At 38.1% G+C, this 20,757-nt stretch overlaps 2 protein-coding genes across 2 annotated transcripts; one reads left to right on the forward strand and one right to left on the reverse strand.

Moving 5' to 3' along the window:
- Positions 1-997: 997 nt before the first annotated feature.
- Positions 998-2,200, forward strand: LOC141639974 (uncharacterized). Its single transcript, XM_074448948.1, has one exon. The coding sequence runs from the start codon at positions 998-1,000 to the stop codon at positions 2,198-2,200; it is 1,203 nt and encodes a 400-aa protein (XP_074305049.1).
- Positions 2,201-2,385: 185 nt separating this feature from the next.
- LOC141642632 (allene oxide synthase 3-like) lies at positions 2,386-4,246 on the reverse strand. Its single transcript, XM_074451484.1, has one exon. It carries the CDS (start codon positions 4,030-4,032, stop codon positions 2,575-2,577), a length of 1,458 nt encoding a protein of 485 aa, XP_074307585.1. The 5' UTR covers positions 4,033-4,246; the 3' UTR covers positions 2,386-2,574.
- Positions 4,247-20,757: the final 16,511 nt, after the last annotated feature.

Raw genomic sequence — 20,757 nt, forward strand, 5'->3', positions numbered from 1 at the left:
GATGTAACAGTGAATTATTTGGTGGGATAGAGAATGAATAAATGATTTAATATTATTGTATTAGAGGAAATGGAAGGTAATGGGTAAAAAAATAAATGGGGAGAATCCATGCTCCTAATTTGGACCTAAATAAATTAATTTTAAAGTAGAGGCCAAAACCTCAAGAACTTAAAACGGCCGAACCAAATCCAAATGGATCTAGTCTGTGTTAAGTCCAAACGAGTTGCCTAGACCCTAAACGTGCTTAGCTCGACTTGCAAAGTTGTAAGTTGTAATTTGTGGTGCATAGAGCTGATAAGTCCGATTCAATCCAACCCAAACTCGATCAAACTCGACCCAATAGAATTCGGGAATATTGCAGTCCAAAACAGTCCAAAATTCGACCAATCCGACCTGATGATGACCCGTAACCAGACACAACCGAATAATTAGTGACCAGAACCCGAACCAGCCCGACTCGATATAACCCGACTTGGTATTGAGCCTATTTAATTGATGATCCGACAATTATAAGCTTACTATTGATCAAAATGAAAGCGATTTAGGTTTTATTTTGATATTTAACTTAATTAATAATGAAGTAATAAACCAAATAATGGTCGAAAACTAATATTAATAGTTAAAAATTGAAGTAATGCGATAAAATGACTAGGCCGACCCAAACCCGACTCAATACATCATTTGACCCCAAATGACCCAGCCAAACCCGACTCGACCAGAAATATTAGCTTACTCGATATCACCCAAACCTGATATGACCTGACCCAACCCAAACCCAAACCCAACCAGACCTAAACTCGACCCGATTGCCACCTATGTGCAAGACCATTCAAAGGCCACACGGCCCACACAACATAAGCCCATCATTTGAAACAAAATTCTCAACAAAGCCTCCATTTGCTTTTTAGTACTTGCTTACTCACTTGTTCATCATTTGCCGTACTCTGCCGCCATTGACAGCTGAGCTCAGCAATTGCAGTTTATTGTCTACCCTAAAATGTCTAAGCCTAACCTTTATACCCGTCTTGCTGGTATGTTTTCATCAACCCAAAAGGCTAAAACCTCCTTTAAACCCTCCACACTCCCTAAACCCACTAATTCACCCGTCTCAGCGCCGTCGAAAACCGTAAACCAGAAAGTAGATGATCTCTTAGATGAAAAGGATTCTCGCATTTTGGTTGAAAAGTTCAAGCATTTGTCGCAATATAGTTATTTCAGAGAACGGTGTCGCGAAGTCTATAAGTTGACTATTCATCGCCTCGCTGTGGCGAAGCAGTATGAATTGATCGAGGAAGCGTTAGAATCCCAGAAAAAGTATGTTTCCAGCGAAGGGTTTGCTTCAAGGATTATTCATTTATACGGGAAATCCGGCATGTTTGATCATGCGTACAAGCTGTTTGATGAATTGCCGAACAAAAAGCGTACACAAGGGGTGAAATGCTTTAATGTGCTTTTGGGAGCTGCCGCTAATTCGGAGAAGTACGACAAGGTTGTCGAGTTGTTTCGTGAGTTGCCTGTGAAGCTGTCGATTAAGCCGAATGTGGATTGTTATAACACGACTATGCACGCGCTGTGTAAGATGGGTTTGGTTGATGAAGCCGTGTTGTTGCTTGATGAGATGAAGGAGAATTCACTGGACATAAGTGTTGTGTCGTATAATACGCTTTTGTGTGCGTACTATGAAGCTGGGGAGTGTGAGAAAGGTAATAAGCTATGGGAAAGGATGGTGAAGGACGGTGTAGCTCCGGATATTCACAGCTATAATTTTAAGATACGAGGGCTTATTAATGATGGAAAGCTTCCTGAGGCACTTGAATTGGCTATGCAATTGAAAGATAAGGGAGTAAAGCCGAACGTGGGTAGTTATAATGTAGTGATTCAAGGGTTGATCAAAGACGATGATTTGGTTAGCGTGAAAGAATGGTATGGAAAGCTGCTAGAGAGTCGCCTTTTACCAAATAAGACTACATTCGGTATATTGGTCCCCTTCCTCTGCCAGAGAGGTGACTATGGCTTTGCATTCGAGGTGTGTGAAATTATGTTGAAGAGACGGTTTTCCTTGATCGATGAAGCTATTTTGCAGAATGTAGTTGATGGACTGGCAATGAATTCAACGATTGACAAAGCTAAGGTACTTGTAGAACTGGGACTGTCTAACAGTTATGCTGCATATCATCTTGTGATGCCTGCCAGTGTTTAGTTGCCTTTTTAGTCGTAGGAGGTTTACGGGTCTGTTTAACAGATAATCAGTTGATTGAATTACTATTAGCATGTTTAATTTGAGTGATATGCTGCATATCATCTTTTCTTTAATGTGGTTCCTAGATTATTTCATCAATGTTAGGGACATATATTACATTACAGCAACACCGGTTTGTACCAACAGAACAAAATGTGCAATTTGAAATAAAAATTCACCCAGAAGAACAGAAACATGAGTTACATTAACATGAAACAAACTGGAATCATATGAACCATTATCCGAAAATTACTAAGATCAGCCAACTCTTGTTAACCGAGGTTCAAAAGATAAATGGTTCAACAAGAATATGAATTTGGGGTTTAGGTTTGTAATCAGCAAGTCGCTTTTGTGACAGATGTGATTGTTAGAGTGTTAGTCAGCCCTGATGATTTTGCTTGAACCGAGATCGTATCATATCTTAAGAACAATTCAACCAACAATAACCTAGACATGAGAACCACCAGATCCTTACCTGGACACTGTTTATTCTCCATGGTAGGAGCATCCGTCTCTCTCCCATTCGACCATAGTACATACTTTAGCAGTTTCTCCCCTTCCTCTCCTACAAATCTATGGCTTACAAATTCTTCAGGCTTATCAAATATCTTTGGATCCTTTGTTGCGAATGGTTGATACCCGAATATCATTTCCCCTTTCTTGACCTTATATGCTGAATCATGGCTATGGATTACCATATCTTCCCTGGCCCTTCCATATTGGTAGGGCACAGGAGGGTCAATCCTTAGAGCCTCGTAAACCACTGACTTGGTCAAGACCATCTTATTGATGGAGTTGAAAGTGACCCCACCTTCGGATTGAACCACGGTCCTGATCTCGTCCACTAACTCGCGGTGTACACTCTCCCCTGCCAATGCAACCCACTTGATCAAACTAGGGAACCATATGCTCATTCCCCCAAATGCATTAAACCCAGCTACAAAAACCAAGTTATGACATGCCTCGTCTCTACTTATGCCGGATTTCTCCGCCTTGTCTAAGTAAGAAGTGGCTGAGGAGTGAAATGCTTCGTAGACCTTGTTATAATCATTTTTAACCAAGAAAAAGGGCAATTTCATACAATGAAGTAAAAAATCTTCTATGGGGTTTAACATCATATGTAAACCTATTGTTACCAAAGGGGTTAACTGAAAAACTAGCCATTTCTTGATCATAGTAGCACCATCGGACTCTAGTTTAGTGTCGGATGGGCATTTTCCGTCACATAACAACCTGAAGATAAATTCAAATGATAGATTGTCAGTAAGTGATCCAAACTCGACCCCCTTTGGGTCCCTTACTCCATCCTCGAGCTCCACAAATAAACTTTGCATACAACTTCGAAACAGAGGGATGAACTCGTGAGACTTAGAGGCGAGAAATGATTGAAACAAGGCTTTGAGTGAACCGTGCTTGTGCTCACTCGTGTCCAAGTAAGCGCAGACACGATGACCACCGGTGAAGGAGGTTGAAGGCATGTAGGTCCCATCCAAAACATCTCGTTTTTCGACCTTTGAAGTGTCGAAAAGGACAGGGAAGCTATTTGCATCAAGAAGGACGACAACCCGTGGATCGGGTGAGATCCATGGGCCGGGAGGCATGTTGGCTCGGAAGATAGAAGAGTTATGTTTTTCCATTCGAGACTTGAAGAAAAGGTCTCTTCCTTGGAGGTAAAAGAAGTCCCATCTATCTTTCATAGCTCCAAAGAAAGGCACACCATAACTGCCCGGTATTTCTTTGGGAGGATGATGAGAAGATTTGGAAGATTCGGAAGATTTGGATGCATTTGACATACTGTAGTTTAGAGGATTAAGTTTATCTTATTTTGTTTAGGCCAAGTGATGATGGTGGTATCTGCATATATATAGTACTGCGTTGATAAACCACACTAGTAGAAATTTGAATGAAATGATTAGTATGTCAAACTCTCTCAATGGGTTAGATGTCGTAGAAGTGTAATTTTTAAGTGACAGTTTTAATTTCCGACGGTTTTAAATGAGATCTACTACTTAGGCTTGGCCTCCAGGAGCCTCGAATATAGGAAAGTTTCTCCACTCTTTTTTGAATTTTTTGGATAAATGAGGTTATTTGACAAATTAATTGGATATTTGGGGTTGATCTCAAACTATTTGGGACTAATGGGTCCACGTCATTAATTTAATTTTTTATTTTCTGTTTTTACGCAAAGCCGCTTCTCCCACGGCTTCCCTTTTTTTTTCTAACACGTACAAGTGTACAACAAGTTCAGGTGAAATTTCACCAATACAAGTCGCGAAGTACTCTAGTGGCTTCTCTTCTTCTCTATTCTAAAACATACAGAACTTTTGGGAAATCACAAGTGAAATTGATTTACCCAATACAATAGGTCACAGGTTCAAATCCTCCTGCCCCCTTATATTGTAATACATCCTTGTGATTCATTTGACCAAAAAAATGAATATAAAAGATAAACAAATGACTAGATGACTAGAATATTTATTGTTGGATCACAAATGGTCAAAATTTAGCGTGTGAATTATTGGTCAGAAATTTGAATGCAGGTGGTTCCTACTTCCTTCGACAAATAATCAATGATTTGTGTATAAAAAAATGGTTTCGTGATTCATGGTATACATATAATCAATGATGACTGTATAATTCATTATTGTATTCCATCATTTCACATTCGATTGTCATATACACCAGCAACCAATAATTTAGCGGGAACATAATTGATATGGTAAGATTTAATTTGTTGGATGTATCTTTTCCGATCTCAGCTGATTTAGTCGTTAAGCTCATAACAGGTAACACACTCATAACTCGAATTCAGATCTCATCAGTATCTTTGGTCTAATTTTTAGTCTCTCACATCACATTAAAATAATCTCACATAAACTAGTGTTATGTAACGCCTTCCAAATCATAGAAGACATCACAATTTTTTCCAGTTAATTTCAATCTTTAGGTCAAAGATCTTGGTATGACTTTAACACCTTTCATTTTTGCAACAAAACAAGTTGGCCGTGATCCTCGACATAAACTTATCTTTCACTCAACTGTTGCTGGATTGCTATCACTTATACTCCAAAATAAGTTTTGGTTTCTTTAAAGTTTAAAGATAGTCATCTCACTTTTTAGTGTATAGCATGTTAAACGCAAAATCTCATTATAGTCAGCAATTATCCGTCTGTAATTAAAGACAGGTCAAATAACATACCACATTATGCATAAGACAAACAACAACTTGTATAGTGGGGCCAAAAAATATCACCACTTTAAGGGTATTTTACTCGTCTCTTACTACTATAAATGGATATATCCATTATAGCAAGACTTGCAGCAGGTTAAATATTTACCCCATTTTAATAGATGGTACTGTAATAGTGTTTGCCACTTTTTAGGCATTCTGTTTTTTGTGATTTGTCCATCTATCAATTTGACCTATTTTATTACGGTAATAATGTTTGCCACTCTTTAAACAGTCATATCTATTTCATTTTTTTGGTATATCGGTCAATAATTATCTATTTTTATTTTTAGCATATTTTTGTGGGTCTTTTCATGTGCAAATCGAGGTTGAGTAATTTGTCTGTTTCCAAAACTTCCTCACATATTTCTTTAATTTTTGTGTCAAATATAATAGATAATAATTAATCGGGATGGGGTAGTGAGTATTTTTTTTTTTTTTTGAAGAAAGGGTAGTGAGTATTTTGATATGGATCAATCATGCCATATACTCCGTAGAATAAACGTATTCATTTGGAGTAGTTGATTGTTGGCACTTGGCACAAATCAATGAGATTTAGACGAACATGAATCTCGTGCATTCATCAATAATTTATGCTTAGTTTAATCATCAATATATGTATTTACAATTAGTCTTGTTATAGACGGGTATATCCGTCTATTGTTATAGACTGGTCAAATACAATGGAAGTGGTGACATTTTTTGGCCCCACCATCCCACTTATTGTTTGTCCTATTAGGAAAGTGTTATTGTATTTGACCCGTCTTTCATTATAGACGGATAATATCCGTCTATAATGAGAATTTGTGATGTATTTAATATTATTACATTGCTCAAGCTTAATAATTACTCTATTACACTGTTTGCTTCATTAAAGATTTTAGAATAATCGAAACAAAAGCTACTCAAAATAACTAAGACTGAACCATTTTATATTATCACAAATTCGTATTTAAGGCCTTGTTTAATGTTCAAAAAATTATTACATTATTAGCAGAAACAGATTGATCAAGTTAATTATAAATGACAAATTGTAGATACCTCATTTCTGCACCTTCCGCAAACCACCCGGTGATGATTGGGCCGCATGTTTGGTACACGGAACGATTTATGACAATTCGTAAGTTTATCGTCAAGTGATAGCTCAAATACTTGTGTCTACCCCTTGGTCGTCATCTACGCGCCGTTACGGTCGTTTGTGAGAATTAGAGTACATTTGGAGTCCGGGTCAAAAACCGTCTTCATTTTCTAATAACCGTTTAAAATGCCGAGTCAGAATATTCTGGAATGTTCCGGATATTTCTATTCCATATTTCAATCTTTTAATCTTTTGGCAAAGTAGTTTCCGAAATTATATTATAAATAATAAGGAAATTGAGATCAACCGCAATTCCATAATAGAAACGCAGAAAATCTTTCTTCCGCAGGAGGAAACCTCTGGGGAAAGGACGCAGCACCTGCCGCGCCTCTTCCAAGAGCTGCAGTGGTTGCTGCGCCTCTTCCCTAGCTCCTTTCTGCGTATTTTAAGATCTTTTCGAGATTTACTTCCAAAGTTTTACCGAAACCCTAATTCCTTCGTGTGATTAGTATAAATAGGGATCTTCGTTCCACATATTTCTCACGCGAGTGTCCGCCCTTCTCTTCTCCCTTTGCATTCTAAGACCGTGCTCTTTGCTTATTGGCGTCTACGTGCTTGAACTTTCGACCACGTAAGCTCGGATCCTTCTGAGTATCAGCCCCGTTTTGCATAAGCGACCAATTTGACCAACTCCACTCAATCAACTTAATCAATTTAGTTTAATTCCTCTTACGAGGGCACTTTCGTCGTACATTCGAGTCGAGCAATCACTAATCGTTAACTTAGTTAATCTCCTTTCGTCAAACATGTAAGTCTGAGGGTGTAAATCCCATCTTTTGTTATTATATTTTATTTTTGTATTAATTATTGTAAGATTTACGTCGAAAGCATGCTTGAAACCGATTTATAAAACCTTTTATTCAAACCTTTTTACGAATTAACGGGAGACTGATGTCGAGAAGGAACGCAGCAATTGTTGCGCCTCTTCGAAGGGCCGAAGCATCTGTTGCGCCTCTTCCTGAGGCTGCCGCAGTTCCTGCTTTCCTTCTTCTTCCTTCGTCTTTTGTCAATTCGTCTATTTTATTTCATCTTTTTCTTGTTTATTTCTTATTTCGTCCGCATGATAATTTTAATACATAGTTCATTAATAATTCATCACTTTTTCCCAACTTAAATCCCAAGTAATTAATATTTGCGGGTTTTCGTCATTAAATCAAATCCGGGTTTTAGAGATTCGATTCATCCATATCAAGTCTCTGGAATTCGACCTTTGGTATATCTTCATCTGTTTATCGTCATCATCATCAATAGTTTAACATTAATTAAACCTAATTAGTTTGTTTTAATAAATCTAATTCATAATAAATCTTGTAATTAGTCTCTAATTTGTTCTAATTAATTCGAGTCCTTTTTATGATCCATTCATATGTAAATAATCCATTAAATCACTTCCATCCGAGTCCAATATCAATAATCGATCATTAAATTCACCAATGAACATCAACAATATGCAGTTCCGGCTTCACAGCCAGAACTCACCTCAGGAACAGACGCAGTGACTACTGCGCCTCTTCCAAGGGACGCAACTCTGCTGCGCCTGTTCCAAGTTGAGTTCTGTTTCTGAACTTCCGTTGTTGCTTTGACCTAGTTTATTAGTTTACGTATTGATCAACTATTACTCGTATTATCACCCGCTAATCTGTTCCTTAATTTATTTTTCCTTTTCTTTTCTCAAATTATCCGTTTTAAATGTACTTTCGACGTAAATCAATCAAACCATTGGAATTATTGTAATTTCAATTATTGTACTTTGTTATTGTCGTTTGTTTGTATGTTTTCACATGTAATCAACTTTAAATCCAACTTCGACCTAATGTGTGCTAAATTACATGTTCACCGACTTAGTCAAATCTCACATGCTAGGATTAATTTATTGGATGTTGCATTGCATGCATATAATTGACAACATATCAAGTATAGATGATTTTCCCTAATCATTAGTAGAGGCCGCTATCAAGGCGGGCGGGATTAAGTGTTCGATCAAAAGAGCTTCCTAATACGTACCATCACCCCTTACTCCAGATCTCTGTGAACATCCGTGTTCATTGACATCCACGAGAGTCATTCTAGACATAGAATTCTAAGGGTAACGAGTTCTTGGTGTTCATGTCACTACTTTGTGTCTTGACATGGCACGAAGTATTCGAACGGTTTCCAATTTTCCACAATAAATTGGTGGCGACTCCACAAATGCAAACGCTTGTTCCCAAGCGACCCCGTGGGCCCACGTCCACAGTTTGGCGACTCCGCTGGGGAGTAATACACTTACGTGTTGCCAAGGGTGAAACTTGAACAAGGTTAGGGAATAGTTTATACGAGACAGTTGTCGGTTTTCATAACTCGGTCTTCCTAGATCGTTTTATTCGGCCTTCTTAGGCCCAACCCAACCCATTCGACCAATCGTCCCGTCTGCACGGTCCAAATTCTTATCTGGGCCTAAGGATGGATAGCGATTGACGTCAAGCATACCATGATGCTTACTCCTGTTTATATCAAGGGCTTTCACTACTCGAGGAAATGGACTAGGAATCGGTCTTACTCCGGTTTGGTACGAGCCTCTCCATAGACCCCGGGTTTGATTGCTTGGTATGGCAACCCACCCTTTAAACCAAAACCCTTTAAATGCACTCATCATATCGTTATAATACCTGTATGAATGCTTGTATCATATGTGATCACCATTTTCTAAACGAAACCATAACGAATTTTGTAAAATCAAAACCTCTTTTAAAATGTAAATATTTTCGAAAAAGGCCTAATTTAGCGCAAAACCAGTCGAAACTCTGTCCAAACATCGAGTCAAAACTCGGGCCTTTAAGCCCATTTCAAAACCTCACTTCGAGTCAACACTCTTACAACTACACTATAGTTGACTAGGATGAACATTTCAAAACTTTGTCATTTTCAAACCTCACTTGACACAAGTGGCACACTCCCACTTCACAAGTCGAGTCTTTTCTTTGAGTAAGTGTGCTAGAATGGCCGATCATGTTTTGATTCGTCGTCGATCTCTTATCCTGTTTCCAAGATGCCTGAAACTAGCACCACAAGGGACAGTCAACCCCGGAATGGTAATGATCAAAACCTAGCTGCGCTCGCTCGTCTCCAAACTAGCCAAGACCAAGTGTATGATCGCCTCAACAGAATCGAGGGCCGGATTGTTGCTGTAATAAACTAGGCTACCTCTTGCAGAAAATGAAGTGTCCAATGAATTTGTGAATGAATTTGTGAATGACAACCCTCCACCTTATGTGGGACCACAAGAAGCCAACCCTCCCGTAGGTCTTACTGAATCTGAAAAGCGACTCCAATACTTGAAGGAGCAACTAATGTACCTCAAGGGAGATGATATCTATAGGGAAAACAATCGCAAGTATGAGGCCGTGAGCGCCAAATTGCCAACCAACTTCAACATGATGGATATCCCGAAATTCAGGGGTATGAAAACCCTTTGAACCATATCCGTGCTTTCAAAGACTACATGTCTATCAAAGGCATCAAACCCGAGATGTTTTTAAGGATCTTTCCTTCATCTCTCGACACCATCCCCAAGCAATGGTTCTATTCCCTAGAGCACAAGAAGATTTCCACCTGGGATGACGTCGCAATTGAGTTCGCTAAACAATACGCGGATAATGTCGAGATCCAAGTCAATATGCGCACTTTAGAGGTTCTTACCCAAAATGAGAAAGAAGGTATCACCGACTTCCTAAGTAGGTGGAGGAAGACTAGTACTCAAATTGTCGAACGTCCAGATGAAGCTACCCTCGTGGAAAAATTCGTGGACAACTTGAAGCCCATTTATGCAAGTCACTTGAGGTACCAAAGCATTAAGACCTTCAAGGATTTAACTGTATTAGGGACAAGAATTGAAGATGACATCCGTAAAGGACTCTTGTCCAAAACGGTAGGTCGTTGATATAAAGGCTCAACAAGTCATTCATACGGCTCTACTAGCAAGACTGATGAAGTTAACCTTCTTGAATCATCAAAGAAGAATAACCCATAAAGGAAATTCACGAACATTGGCGATACGTACTCCAATACTTTGAAGAGATTGATGAAACAGGGTAAGCTCCAACCCATAGGGCCTATACCTGATCCAGAAAAGAAATCCAAGTTCTGGAACGAAAATTCATACTGCGAATATCATAGAGGTAAGGGACACGATACAGAGAAATGTTACAAGCTAAAACATGTCCTCCAGGACATGATTGAAGACGGTCGCCTACCCATACCGTATGGAGGTAAGCCTAATAATACTCAGAATCCTCTTGGAGTTTTGATGATCTCAAGTGAAGAATCTACCTTAGATTGTTCACACCTCATTTCTCCAGTCGAATAAGAGATCCATGCAATAGAAAGTGAAGGGAGTTACTCAACCATTTCCCCTACTATCACCGATTTTATCGTATGACCAAAGAGTGTGAATAAGTAAATCTCAGAACTAGAAAGTGTAATGGCATCCCTACATAACCCAAGTACAACACCTAAGGAACGTGCGCCACTAAATCTCTTTCAAAATGATACAATGCAAGAAGTAGTAGCCGTGGTTGATGAGCTAATCGACCAAATCATCCACTTGGAAGCCAAAACTGAGAGAACTTGCTACTATCAATGGAGTATGGGCCGATGACGATGAAGATGAATACCTCACCGAACACTACCTAGTTAAAATCAGTGAAGAAATAGTAAAAAATAGTGAGGACCAAGATATAGACCACCTTACTAATTCAGGGCGTCCATATCAAAATACTTCTCAAAATGGTCCCATAGCTAATGGTCCAGTTACCAACACTAATGTTGTCACACCAAATGACGGTGAGGATACCTCTACTAACCATTTACTAAAGCAACTACAGAAGACAAAGGCTGATCTTTTAGTCTAGCAACTAGTTGCAAGTTCATTCCCTCATCGCCAAGCATTACTGCAAGCATTGGCTAAATTAAACCTGACACATAACTCTACACCTGATGACGTAGTCAACTTGGTCTTCCAAGATTCAACTAAGCTAAGTAACCCAATTACTTTCTCAGATGAAGATTTACCACCTTTCGGCACTAGTCACAACTTGGCTCTATAAATTACTGTCATTTGCTTAAAGAAGAATGTGCCAATGACTTTGGTAGATGATGGCTCGGCAGTCAACGTCATAACATTAAAAACGGCATATAAGTTGGGCATGAAAGAGTTAGATTGGACCTCTACTAACCAAGGTGTTTGCGCATATGATGGTACACGACGAAAAGTGGTAGGACTAGTCAACCTTACCATAGCCACATGGCCGATTGAGCGAAAGGTTAACTTTCAAATAGTGGACATCGAAGCATCCTTCAACATACTTCTGGGAAGACTTTGGATTCACGCTTCCAAAGCAGTAACGTCCACCCTCCACTAGAAAATCAAGATCCCAGTGGATGGCAAAGTGGTGACGATCACTTTGTCGCCTATCAAGGCAGTAATAGAAAAGATGTCGAGCAACCAAGTGATTGCAAATCCAGTATATGAGCTTGGGGGCTTCCATAGCGTAAACCTTGTAGAGAGTGAGTTGGCACTGATACGTCTGTCGTATACCTATCAAAAATAAACTAACTAAACTAACTATATAGCTAGGGAAGTCATGTCGATCTCCTCAGGGAGACAAGATATGTGTAGAAGTCCGTCTATTTGGTCACAAATGGGGGGGTTGTTTGAATTGGTTTTCTAAACTAGAAGGTTTAAAGGAAAGAGAAGTAAAAACAAGAGCAGTAAAGGCAAGAAAATAGATTTAAACTATCAAATAGAGAAAGGTCATGTCAGGATTTCGGTTCACTACGGTAGTCCAGTGACTCAACTGTAAACAACTTAGACAAATTAATGCGAGACGGATATGGAAAGGTCCTTTCGGTCCACTTTCTATCCTAAATTACCACTAACTTAACTTTCATCCTCGTCAGGGTAGTCCACTGTTCATAGCAGGCCTATTTAGTCCAATCTTTCGATCTAGGATTAATTTTAGCCAGATTAAAGGGATGACTCAGAAGCGTGCACTCAACTAAGTCGGTAAAAATACAGTTAAATTGCTATGGTGACAAAGTCTCACAATTAATTCATCTAAACTATTTACTACGTCGTCACATTTCTACCGTAGATCCCCTAATCCCAACATGAATTAGATTTAGCTACTCATATTGCTATTAATACTATCAAAACTAACAACAGATAAATAATCAGCATTCAACATATTAAAACGATGATTAAATTGCATAAAAAGTAAGTTAGGGCAAAAAGTAAATAAAGCAAGACGAAGAATTAAAGTAAATGAAATGAAGTTTATTGTTAAGAAAGGAGGAAGAGATTACAATCGTGCGAATCCGGCGTAAAGAACAATCAAATCCGAGCGAAATAAATCCCAAAATAAAGTTACAGTGAAGGAGAAAATAGTACGCAGTCTTGAATGATAGATAAACTTTGATCGTAGGAAAATTAGATGCTAATAACCTAGTAACGTAATGCTTAAATAGAAAAACAATTAAGTCCATAAGCTAAAATAAATTCACGGGCTAATTAAAGCCCACGCCAGCAGAAACCACTCGATCGAGTAAAACTCCATAAAATCTACTCGATCGAGTAGAATAGTTACTCGATCGAGTAACCCCTCTTTACAGCACTTCTGGATCGAGTAGAAAAGCACTCGATCGACCAACCAAGGATGTAGAAACCACTCGATCGACTAACAAAACCACTCGATCGAGTCTTCTGTCTTCAATTCAGCTCAAATCCATGCCCGACTGCCTCGTAAACCGTGCCTTTATGCTTCCCAATGCAGTATCTTACTTAGGAAAATCCCGTCTCCTCTAAATGCATGCAAAAAGGACGAAAAATGGTACGATTCCACTACTTTCGCGTTCATTTCTACAAAACGGACAAAACGAACCAAAGTACCCAATTCGGGGCATAATACTATATAAATAGTACAAAAGTACACAATAATACGTGCTAAAATAGGCTAAAAAGACTATACAATATGCACGTATCAAATCTCCCCAAACCGAACCTTTACTCGTACTCGAGTAAACTAAAATGCAACTAATGGAACGGATATGAAAACTCAGAGCTAGCTTAACTTGTCTACTTGAACCAATTTAATGCAACAAAGATTAACAGTTATAGCTAAGCAGTCAATACGCAAACGAGTTATAAGCTGTCACTACAAGAAAAACTAAAACAGGCGACCGAAATTTGGCGACTGATATATTTAGTCGCCAAATTGGCGACTGATTTTCAAATTGGCGACTGAAAACAGTCGCCAATTTGGCGACTGGCTTTTTTAAAAAGGGAATCAAACTTGGCGATTGATTTTTTTAATTTGGCGACTGATTATTGCGTAGTCGCCAATTTGGCGACTGAAATTGAGTCGCCAAAATGAATTTCAGTCGCCAACGTTTTTAATGGAAACCAGGCTGTCTTTTTTAAAAAGGGAATCAAATTGGCGACTGAGTTTTTTAATTTGGCGACTGAAATAAGGGTAGTCGCCAAATTTGGCGACTGAAATTTAGTCGCCAAATTGAAAAATCAGTCGCCAATTTTTTTAATACATTCAGCGCTCCTCTCTCCTACTTTACTCTTTGCGAAAAAAAAAAAAAAAAGGGACGAGCGATTTGGCGAAGCGACGACACCAACGAACAACACCACACAACCACCCTTCCACCGCCATCTCCACCGCCATTTCCACCGCCACATCCATTAGGTTAGTTTTTTTGTTTAATTTCAGTTTATATAGTTTAATTTGTTAGATTAATTTGTAGTTAGTTTGATTAATTTGTGGTTAGTTTGTTAGATTTATTTGTAGTTTGTATGTTAGATTAATTTGTAGTTAGATTTAGTTTAATTTGTGTTTGAATTAAAAGGGAATGATTATGAGGTTTGTCTTTAGGTTTAGGGTTATGGGGGACGCGCGGGGGGGGGGGGGGGGGGGGAGTTCGGCCGTGGGTGGGTGGGTCGTGGGTGGGTGGGTCGTGGGTGGTGTATGGTGTTGGGTAGCTAAGTGATACCGTCTCATTATCATTAGTATTAAGCTAAGTGGAACCGTCTTAATTAATATTATTATTATTATTATTATTATTACTAAGTTAAGTGAAATCGTCGTATTATTATTAATATTAAGCTAAGTGAAACCGTCTTTTGCATTAATGGAATTAACTAAGTGGAACCGTCTTTTGGATTAAGAGAAATTAGCTATTAGCTAAGTGGAACCTTCTTTAGGACTTGATTTTGATAAATTTAGTTTGATAATTCATGTTATTGATGAATTGAGGTAGAATAACCTTGTAATTTTTGTTTTTGTTTTCTCTTTTCAGGGGGGTTGTCACATGTTTGCTAGGCACCACCGCACGTCTGTAGCTGTTGTTGCTTCTTGTTTTCTTTTCATTTTTGCTTTTACTTGATTAGGTAACCTCCTATTACCAGTTACCTTTTAAATTTACTAATTTTAGTTCAAATTATGTTACGGACTTTAGGATAGAAGCCTTTTTTATGTGGTTGAATTGGACTATTGATTGACTTAATTAATTTAGTACTTGATTGTGTTGTTTGATTTGATGTTGACTTAGTACCCGTTCAAGAATTACTCATTACGAGTAATTCTTGAATAGTCCCCATTTTTGGATTGTCTTTGTACGTTTCAAGTCATTTAGGTAGTAAACACGTACTTGTGATTTATTAATGAGGAATGAGTTTGGTGGCGATCCCTTTAATGTTCTCCGAATACATGTATATGTGGAGTAATTAGTTATTCTACATAGATGTGTATTTGGAGAATGAAGGGAATTCTTTGCCGAATTTTTCCTCATTAATAAATTACAAGTGTGTTTGCTAGTGACTTGAAACGTACATTGACGGGTTTAGGTTGGAGTGATAAGGACCCCATTCGAAAATGGATTACTTATTGACAATATTTATATATTGTTTTCATATGTTTATTGTATAATGTGGAGTAGAATGTTTAAATTTTGTATGTAATATTATTGTTATTTTTTAAAAATGTTTAAATTATTTGGGGTGTTCTTTAGATTAAAATGAAGAGATTGGAACGTTCATGGATGTATGAAGGAAGATTAGACCATTCCAATAAGAAAAGACGTCCTACCGCTAGATTTATAAAGGGTGTTAGCGAGTTTATTGAATTTGCTAAACAACAAGATGAATATGACTTGGTAGACAAAAAACTTAGGTGCCCTTGTGCCAAATGCAAAAACCTGAAATACCAGCTTGACATTGTAGTAGAAGAACATCTCATTATAAACGGGTTTAAGTCAAATTATTACAATTGGATTTCACATGGAGAAGCATATTCTCCAATTCATGAACAAACTCACACCCAACAAATACAAAATGATGAGAACCCATATAGAGAGATGGTTGTTGATGCTATGGATTCCACTATTTTTAATAGTGATGACCATACAACTATTTCTGAAGAACAACCGCCACACCCACAAGCAAAAGCCTTTCTTGACATGTTAAAAGCCTCAGAAAAACCCTTGTATGAAGGAAGCGGAATGACATTGTTACAAGCCGCTTCTAGGCTAATTACCTTGAAATGTGAGTTTAATATGCCATTTGTTCTTTGTTGATGGCATTGCCTCGTTCCTTGAGGAATCTTTCCCGGATGATAATATCATGACCCGAAGTTTCTATACTACCAAAAAAAGTAGTTAAAGGTCTTGATTCGCATGAAAAGATTGATGCATGTCCGAAGGATGTATGCTATTTTGGAAAGATGATGCTTTGCTTGACAAATGTAAAGATTGTGGGGCGGATAGATATGAGACAAGTGAAGGAGATCTGATTTTTGGTGTTGAAAAAAGGCAACGGTAGTAAGAGGGCCAAAAAGAGTAAGAAACCAATAGCATGTAACCAATTATTTTACTTTCCTCTCGCACCAAGACTTCAAAGAATCTATGCCACCAAAAACATTGCCGAACAAATGAGATGGCACAAAGAAAACCCACGTGCTCCGGGGAAGATGAGTCATCCTAGTGATGGGGAAGAATGGAAACGATTTGATCAGATGTATCCTGATTTTGCCAAGGAACCCCGCAATGTACGACTTGGCTTGTGTGCGGATGGATTTGATCCTTTCGGTAATTTTGGGAGGAAGTATTCTTGTTGGCCCGTTATGGTCACACCATACAATTTACCACCTTGGTTATGTATGAAAAGACCATTTATCTTCTTGTCACTTATTGTTCCCGGACCAAAAAGCCCGAAACGTAATTTGGATGTTTATTTACAACCATTGGTGGAGGAGTTGAAATATTTGTGGGAAGTTGGGGTGGAAACTTATGATGTGTCTAAAAAACAAAATTTTCAACTTAAAGCTTCCCTTTTGTGGACAATAAATGATTTTTCCGCCTATGGTATGCTATCGGGGTGGTCTACACAAGGACAAAAAGCATGTCCTTGTTGCATGGAGGAAAGTAAAGCATTTTGGCTTCCCAATAGCAAGAAAATAAGCTGGTTTGATTGTCATAGATGCTTCTTACGAGAGGGAAATCCACATAGGAAGAACAAGAAAGCTTTCACAAAAGGTAAAGAGGTGCTTGATGCCCCTCCGAAACGAGTGCCTGGGGATGAGATATGGAAGACGGTATGTGATTTACCATCCCCTATTGATGGTACCGAGGAAGAATTTAAAGAATTGAAAAAGCAGAAAAACGGTTGGTTTAAAAGAAGCATTCTTTGGGACCTTCCTTATTGGAAGACAATGTTGATAAGACATAATTTGGATGTAATGCACATAGAAAAGAATTTCTTTGAGCAACTAATTGACATGATCATGGATGTAGAAGGTGAAAAATGTGATAGCATTGCTTCTAGAAAAGATTTGCAGAAATTTTGTCATCGTCCCAAATTACACATTCGCGGCGACGGGTCTAAGCCAACATCCATTTTCACTCTCGACAAAGCTAAGAGAAAAGTATTGTGTGAGTGGTTACAAAATTTGAAGTTTCCTGATGGGTATGCATCAGATTTTAGTCGATGTGTTGATCTTAAGAAGCTGAAGTTGCAAGGCTTGAAAAGTCATGATTGTCATGTATTCATGGAGCGATTATTACCCGTTGCTTTAAAACACGTCGTGCCGACAAACGTTTGGAATGCAGTTGTTGAGATTAGTCAATTCTTCCGAGATTTATGTGCCTCTTCAATATGTGTTGATGACATGATTAAATGCTGGAAGAGCAAATACCACAGATATTGTGTAAGCTTGAAATGATCTTTCCTCCCGCATTTTTAACTTCATGGAGCATCTAGGTTCATTTGCCATATGAAGCCAAAGTTGGGGGACCCGTCAAATATAGGTGGATGTATCCATTTGAAAGGTAATTAAGATAATCTAGCTACTTTTAAATTAAAATTAATAATAATAACTAATCTATTTATTATATGTTAACTTTATTATTAATAAAACTCATCATTAACTTTTATAGGTTTCTTAATCATTTGAAGAAGAAAATTGGTAATAAAGCTAGGGTGGAAGGTTCTATATGCAATGCTTATTTAACGGAAGAGATTGCAAACTTTTGTTCTCTTTACTTTGAAAAACATATAGAAACCAAAGCAAAAAACTTGAATGTTGAGAAACCGGATGAAGTAGACGGAAGTTTACCCGAATTTTTTCAAACTCAAGATGATGAAGGGTGTTCATCAAAGGGGCAAACAAGATATTTGGATGATAAGGAGTATAATCGTGCCCACCTTTACGTGCTATCAAATTGTGACCTCTTGGAGTCATACGAAACACAGTTTGTTAATGATTTCATTCAGAGGAATCCTAATATAAGTAAGGATGATGTTTGGGACAAACATGAGGACCAATTTCCATCATGGTTTCAAAATCATGTAATTGAGTTGAATATTCAAGATGATTTTATAAGAAGTTTGGCTTTTGGTCCTTCAAAAATGGTAAGAACGTGGAATCGATACTCGGTTAATGGGTTTAATTTTCAAACATTCAACCACGGTAAAGGTAAGGCTAGGTGCAATTTGGGGGTTACTATTTCTTCTCTTGATGACAACGAATACTATGGTATAGTTGAAGATATCTTTGAAATTAGTTATAGTGGACGTGACCGAGCTTATAAAACTGTCTTATTCAAGGTTGACTGGAAGGATAATTCTGTGGCTGGAATGAGAGTACATGAACAATACAAGCTTGTATAAGTGAATCGTACTAGAATATACTCTAAGTATGATCCATTTATACTTGCACATCAGGCTCATCAAGTGTATTTTGCTACTTATCCAAGCACAACAAATGATAGAAATCAAAATGCGTGGTGTGCAATCTTTAAGACAAAGGCACGGTCACAAGTTGATACAACGTTTTTCCAAGAAGAAAACGTTTCAAATGAAACGCTTTTGTCTCCACCCGATGAAATCAACTATGAGCATGAGAATAAAGATGGTGAAGACATGGAAGAGGAAGAATATTATGATGTGGAAGAGAGACTGCCGGGGGAGGATGAGGCGGAGGAGGAGGAGGAGGAGAGAAGGGAAGAAGAGGAGGAGAGAAGGGGGGAAGATGAGGTGAGGAGGAGAAGGGAGGAGGAGAAAAAGAGGAAGGACGAGGGGTTTGGAGATGAAGATGATTATGGTGATGATGATGACGATGATGAGGATGAGGAAGAGGATGAGGATGAGGACGAGGGGTTTGGAGATGAAGATGATTAAATTGGTATAATTTTGTATTCCTCAAGAGTAAATTATTAAAATTTAGAAGTCTGTATAATTTTCATTTATCATTATTTGTGTTAATTTTTATTTGTATTATGAGATGGTTTGGAGCAGGTCGAGGTAGGAAGCGTGGAGGCGGCTCGGGTTCGGGACAGAGTACGCGCGTGCGGAGCGGGAGGAGGAGTTTGTGCGGGAGGATGCGATGCGACAGACGGTGACGGTAACGGTGAGGAGGCGACGCCGACGAGCCAAGAGCGGTGATGCGGTGCCGATACGGTACACTTCGGATCATCGGATGATTCTTGAGTTTAGCGGGATTATGGTAAGTTTTATTCTTTTTTAGTCTACTATTTTTTTTTTTTTTTTTTTTTTGTAAAATAATAATTGTTTCTAATTTTACATGTTCAAAATAAATGCAGGTTTATGGACGATTGCGTGGTACGAGGTGTCACGAAAAGCACGAAGACTAATTTCGTGGGTCCAATTCCTACATCGTGGACACAAGCTTCTAATGCACAAAAAGAGGCGTGGTTCAATAACTTTCGGGTATATATTTTCCGTAATTCTTTGTTTTAGAAACCAAATAATTAATTTTGATAAATTTTTTAAGAACCAAGGTTATACTTTTATTTTATACTAATATGAAATTTTGTCGCTTTTTTTTTTGTAGCTAGCATTTGCTTGGTCACCGTCTCAAGAACAGAATGTCCGTAATGGTAGTGCGATGACGTTGGTACTCGACGATATCGGGACGTGATCTGGAAGACGATCAGGCGCCCGAAGGAACCAGAGCACATGAAAGGTATTTAATTAACTTGTTTTGTTGTTTGCATTAATTAGCATATACTCTCTTATATTATAAATAATATCAGTAACTTATTAATTATGATTTTATATGTGTAATTGCAAGTGACAAATATGAAGGCTTAATAAAGCATACCAAAAGTGAAGCTTTTCAGAAGAAGTCTAAGCAAGCATCCCTCAACAAAAGAGGAGGAAAGGAAGACGGCGTGAACGAGCCTACTCATTACGCGGGTTCACGATTGTTCTGGGATAAAGTATTGGGTGTAAGTTTGTCTATTATTTCACACTTTTTTTTGTTTTCAATGCAACATGTTTATTTTATGTTAGATTTTTTGTTGATTTTCTAACATGTATGTTTTTTTTTTCATTCAGAAAGGAAAGAAGAAGTCAAAGCCGATTGCTACGGTACCGGAACTGTTTCTGGACACGCATTCCAGGGTTGACCACAAAGGGGTTAGAACTTGGACTAAGCCAAAAGACAAGCAATTATATGTAAGTTTTCCCTAACACTTAATTTTTGTTAATTTATTCTTTTTTAAAATGTCGTATATAAGGTGGTTACCATATTAACTTACAACCATTTGTTTAATATTGTAGGAAGCATTTGAACAAGAAAAAGCCGCCAATCC

Source organism: Silene latifolia, chromosome 2, assembly GCF_048544455.1.
Source record: "Silene latifolia isolate original U9 population chromosome 2, ASM4854445v1, whole genome shotgun sequence".
NCBI lineage: Eukaryota > Viridiplantae > Streptophyta > Magnoliopsida > Caryophyllales > Caryophyllaceae > Silene > Silene latifolia.

Bases quoted from the DNA above. Each gene is read 5' to 3' on its own strand.
- LOC141639974 (XM_074448948.1), top strand. From the start codon at position 998: ATGTCTAAGCCTAACCTTTATACCCGTCTTGCTGGTATGTTTTCATCA.
- LOC141642632 (XM_074451484.1), bottom strand. From the start codon at position 4,032: ATGTCAAATGCATCCAAATCTTCCGAATCTTCCAAATCTTCTCATCAT.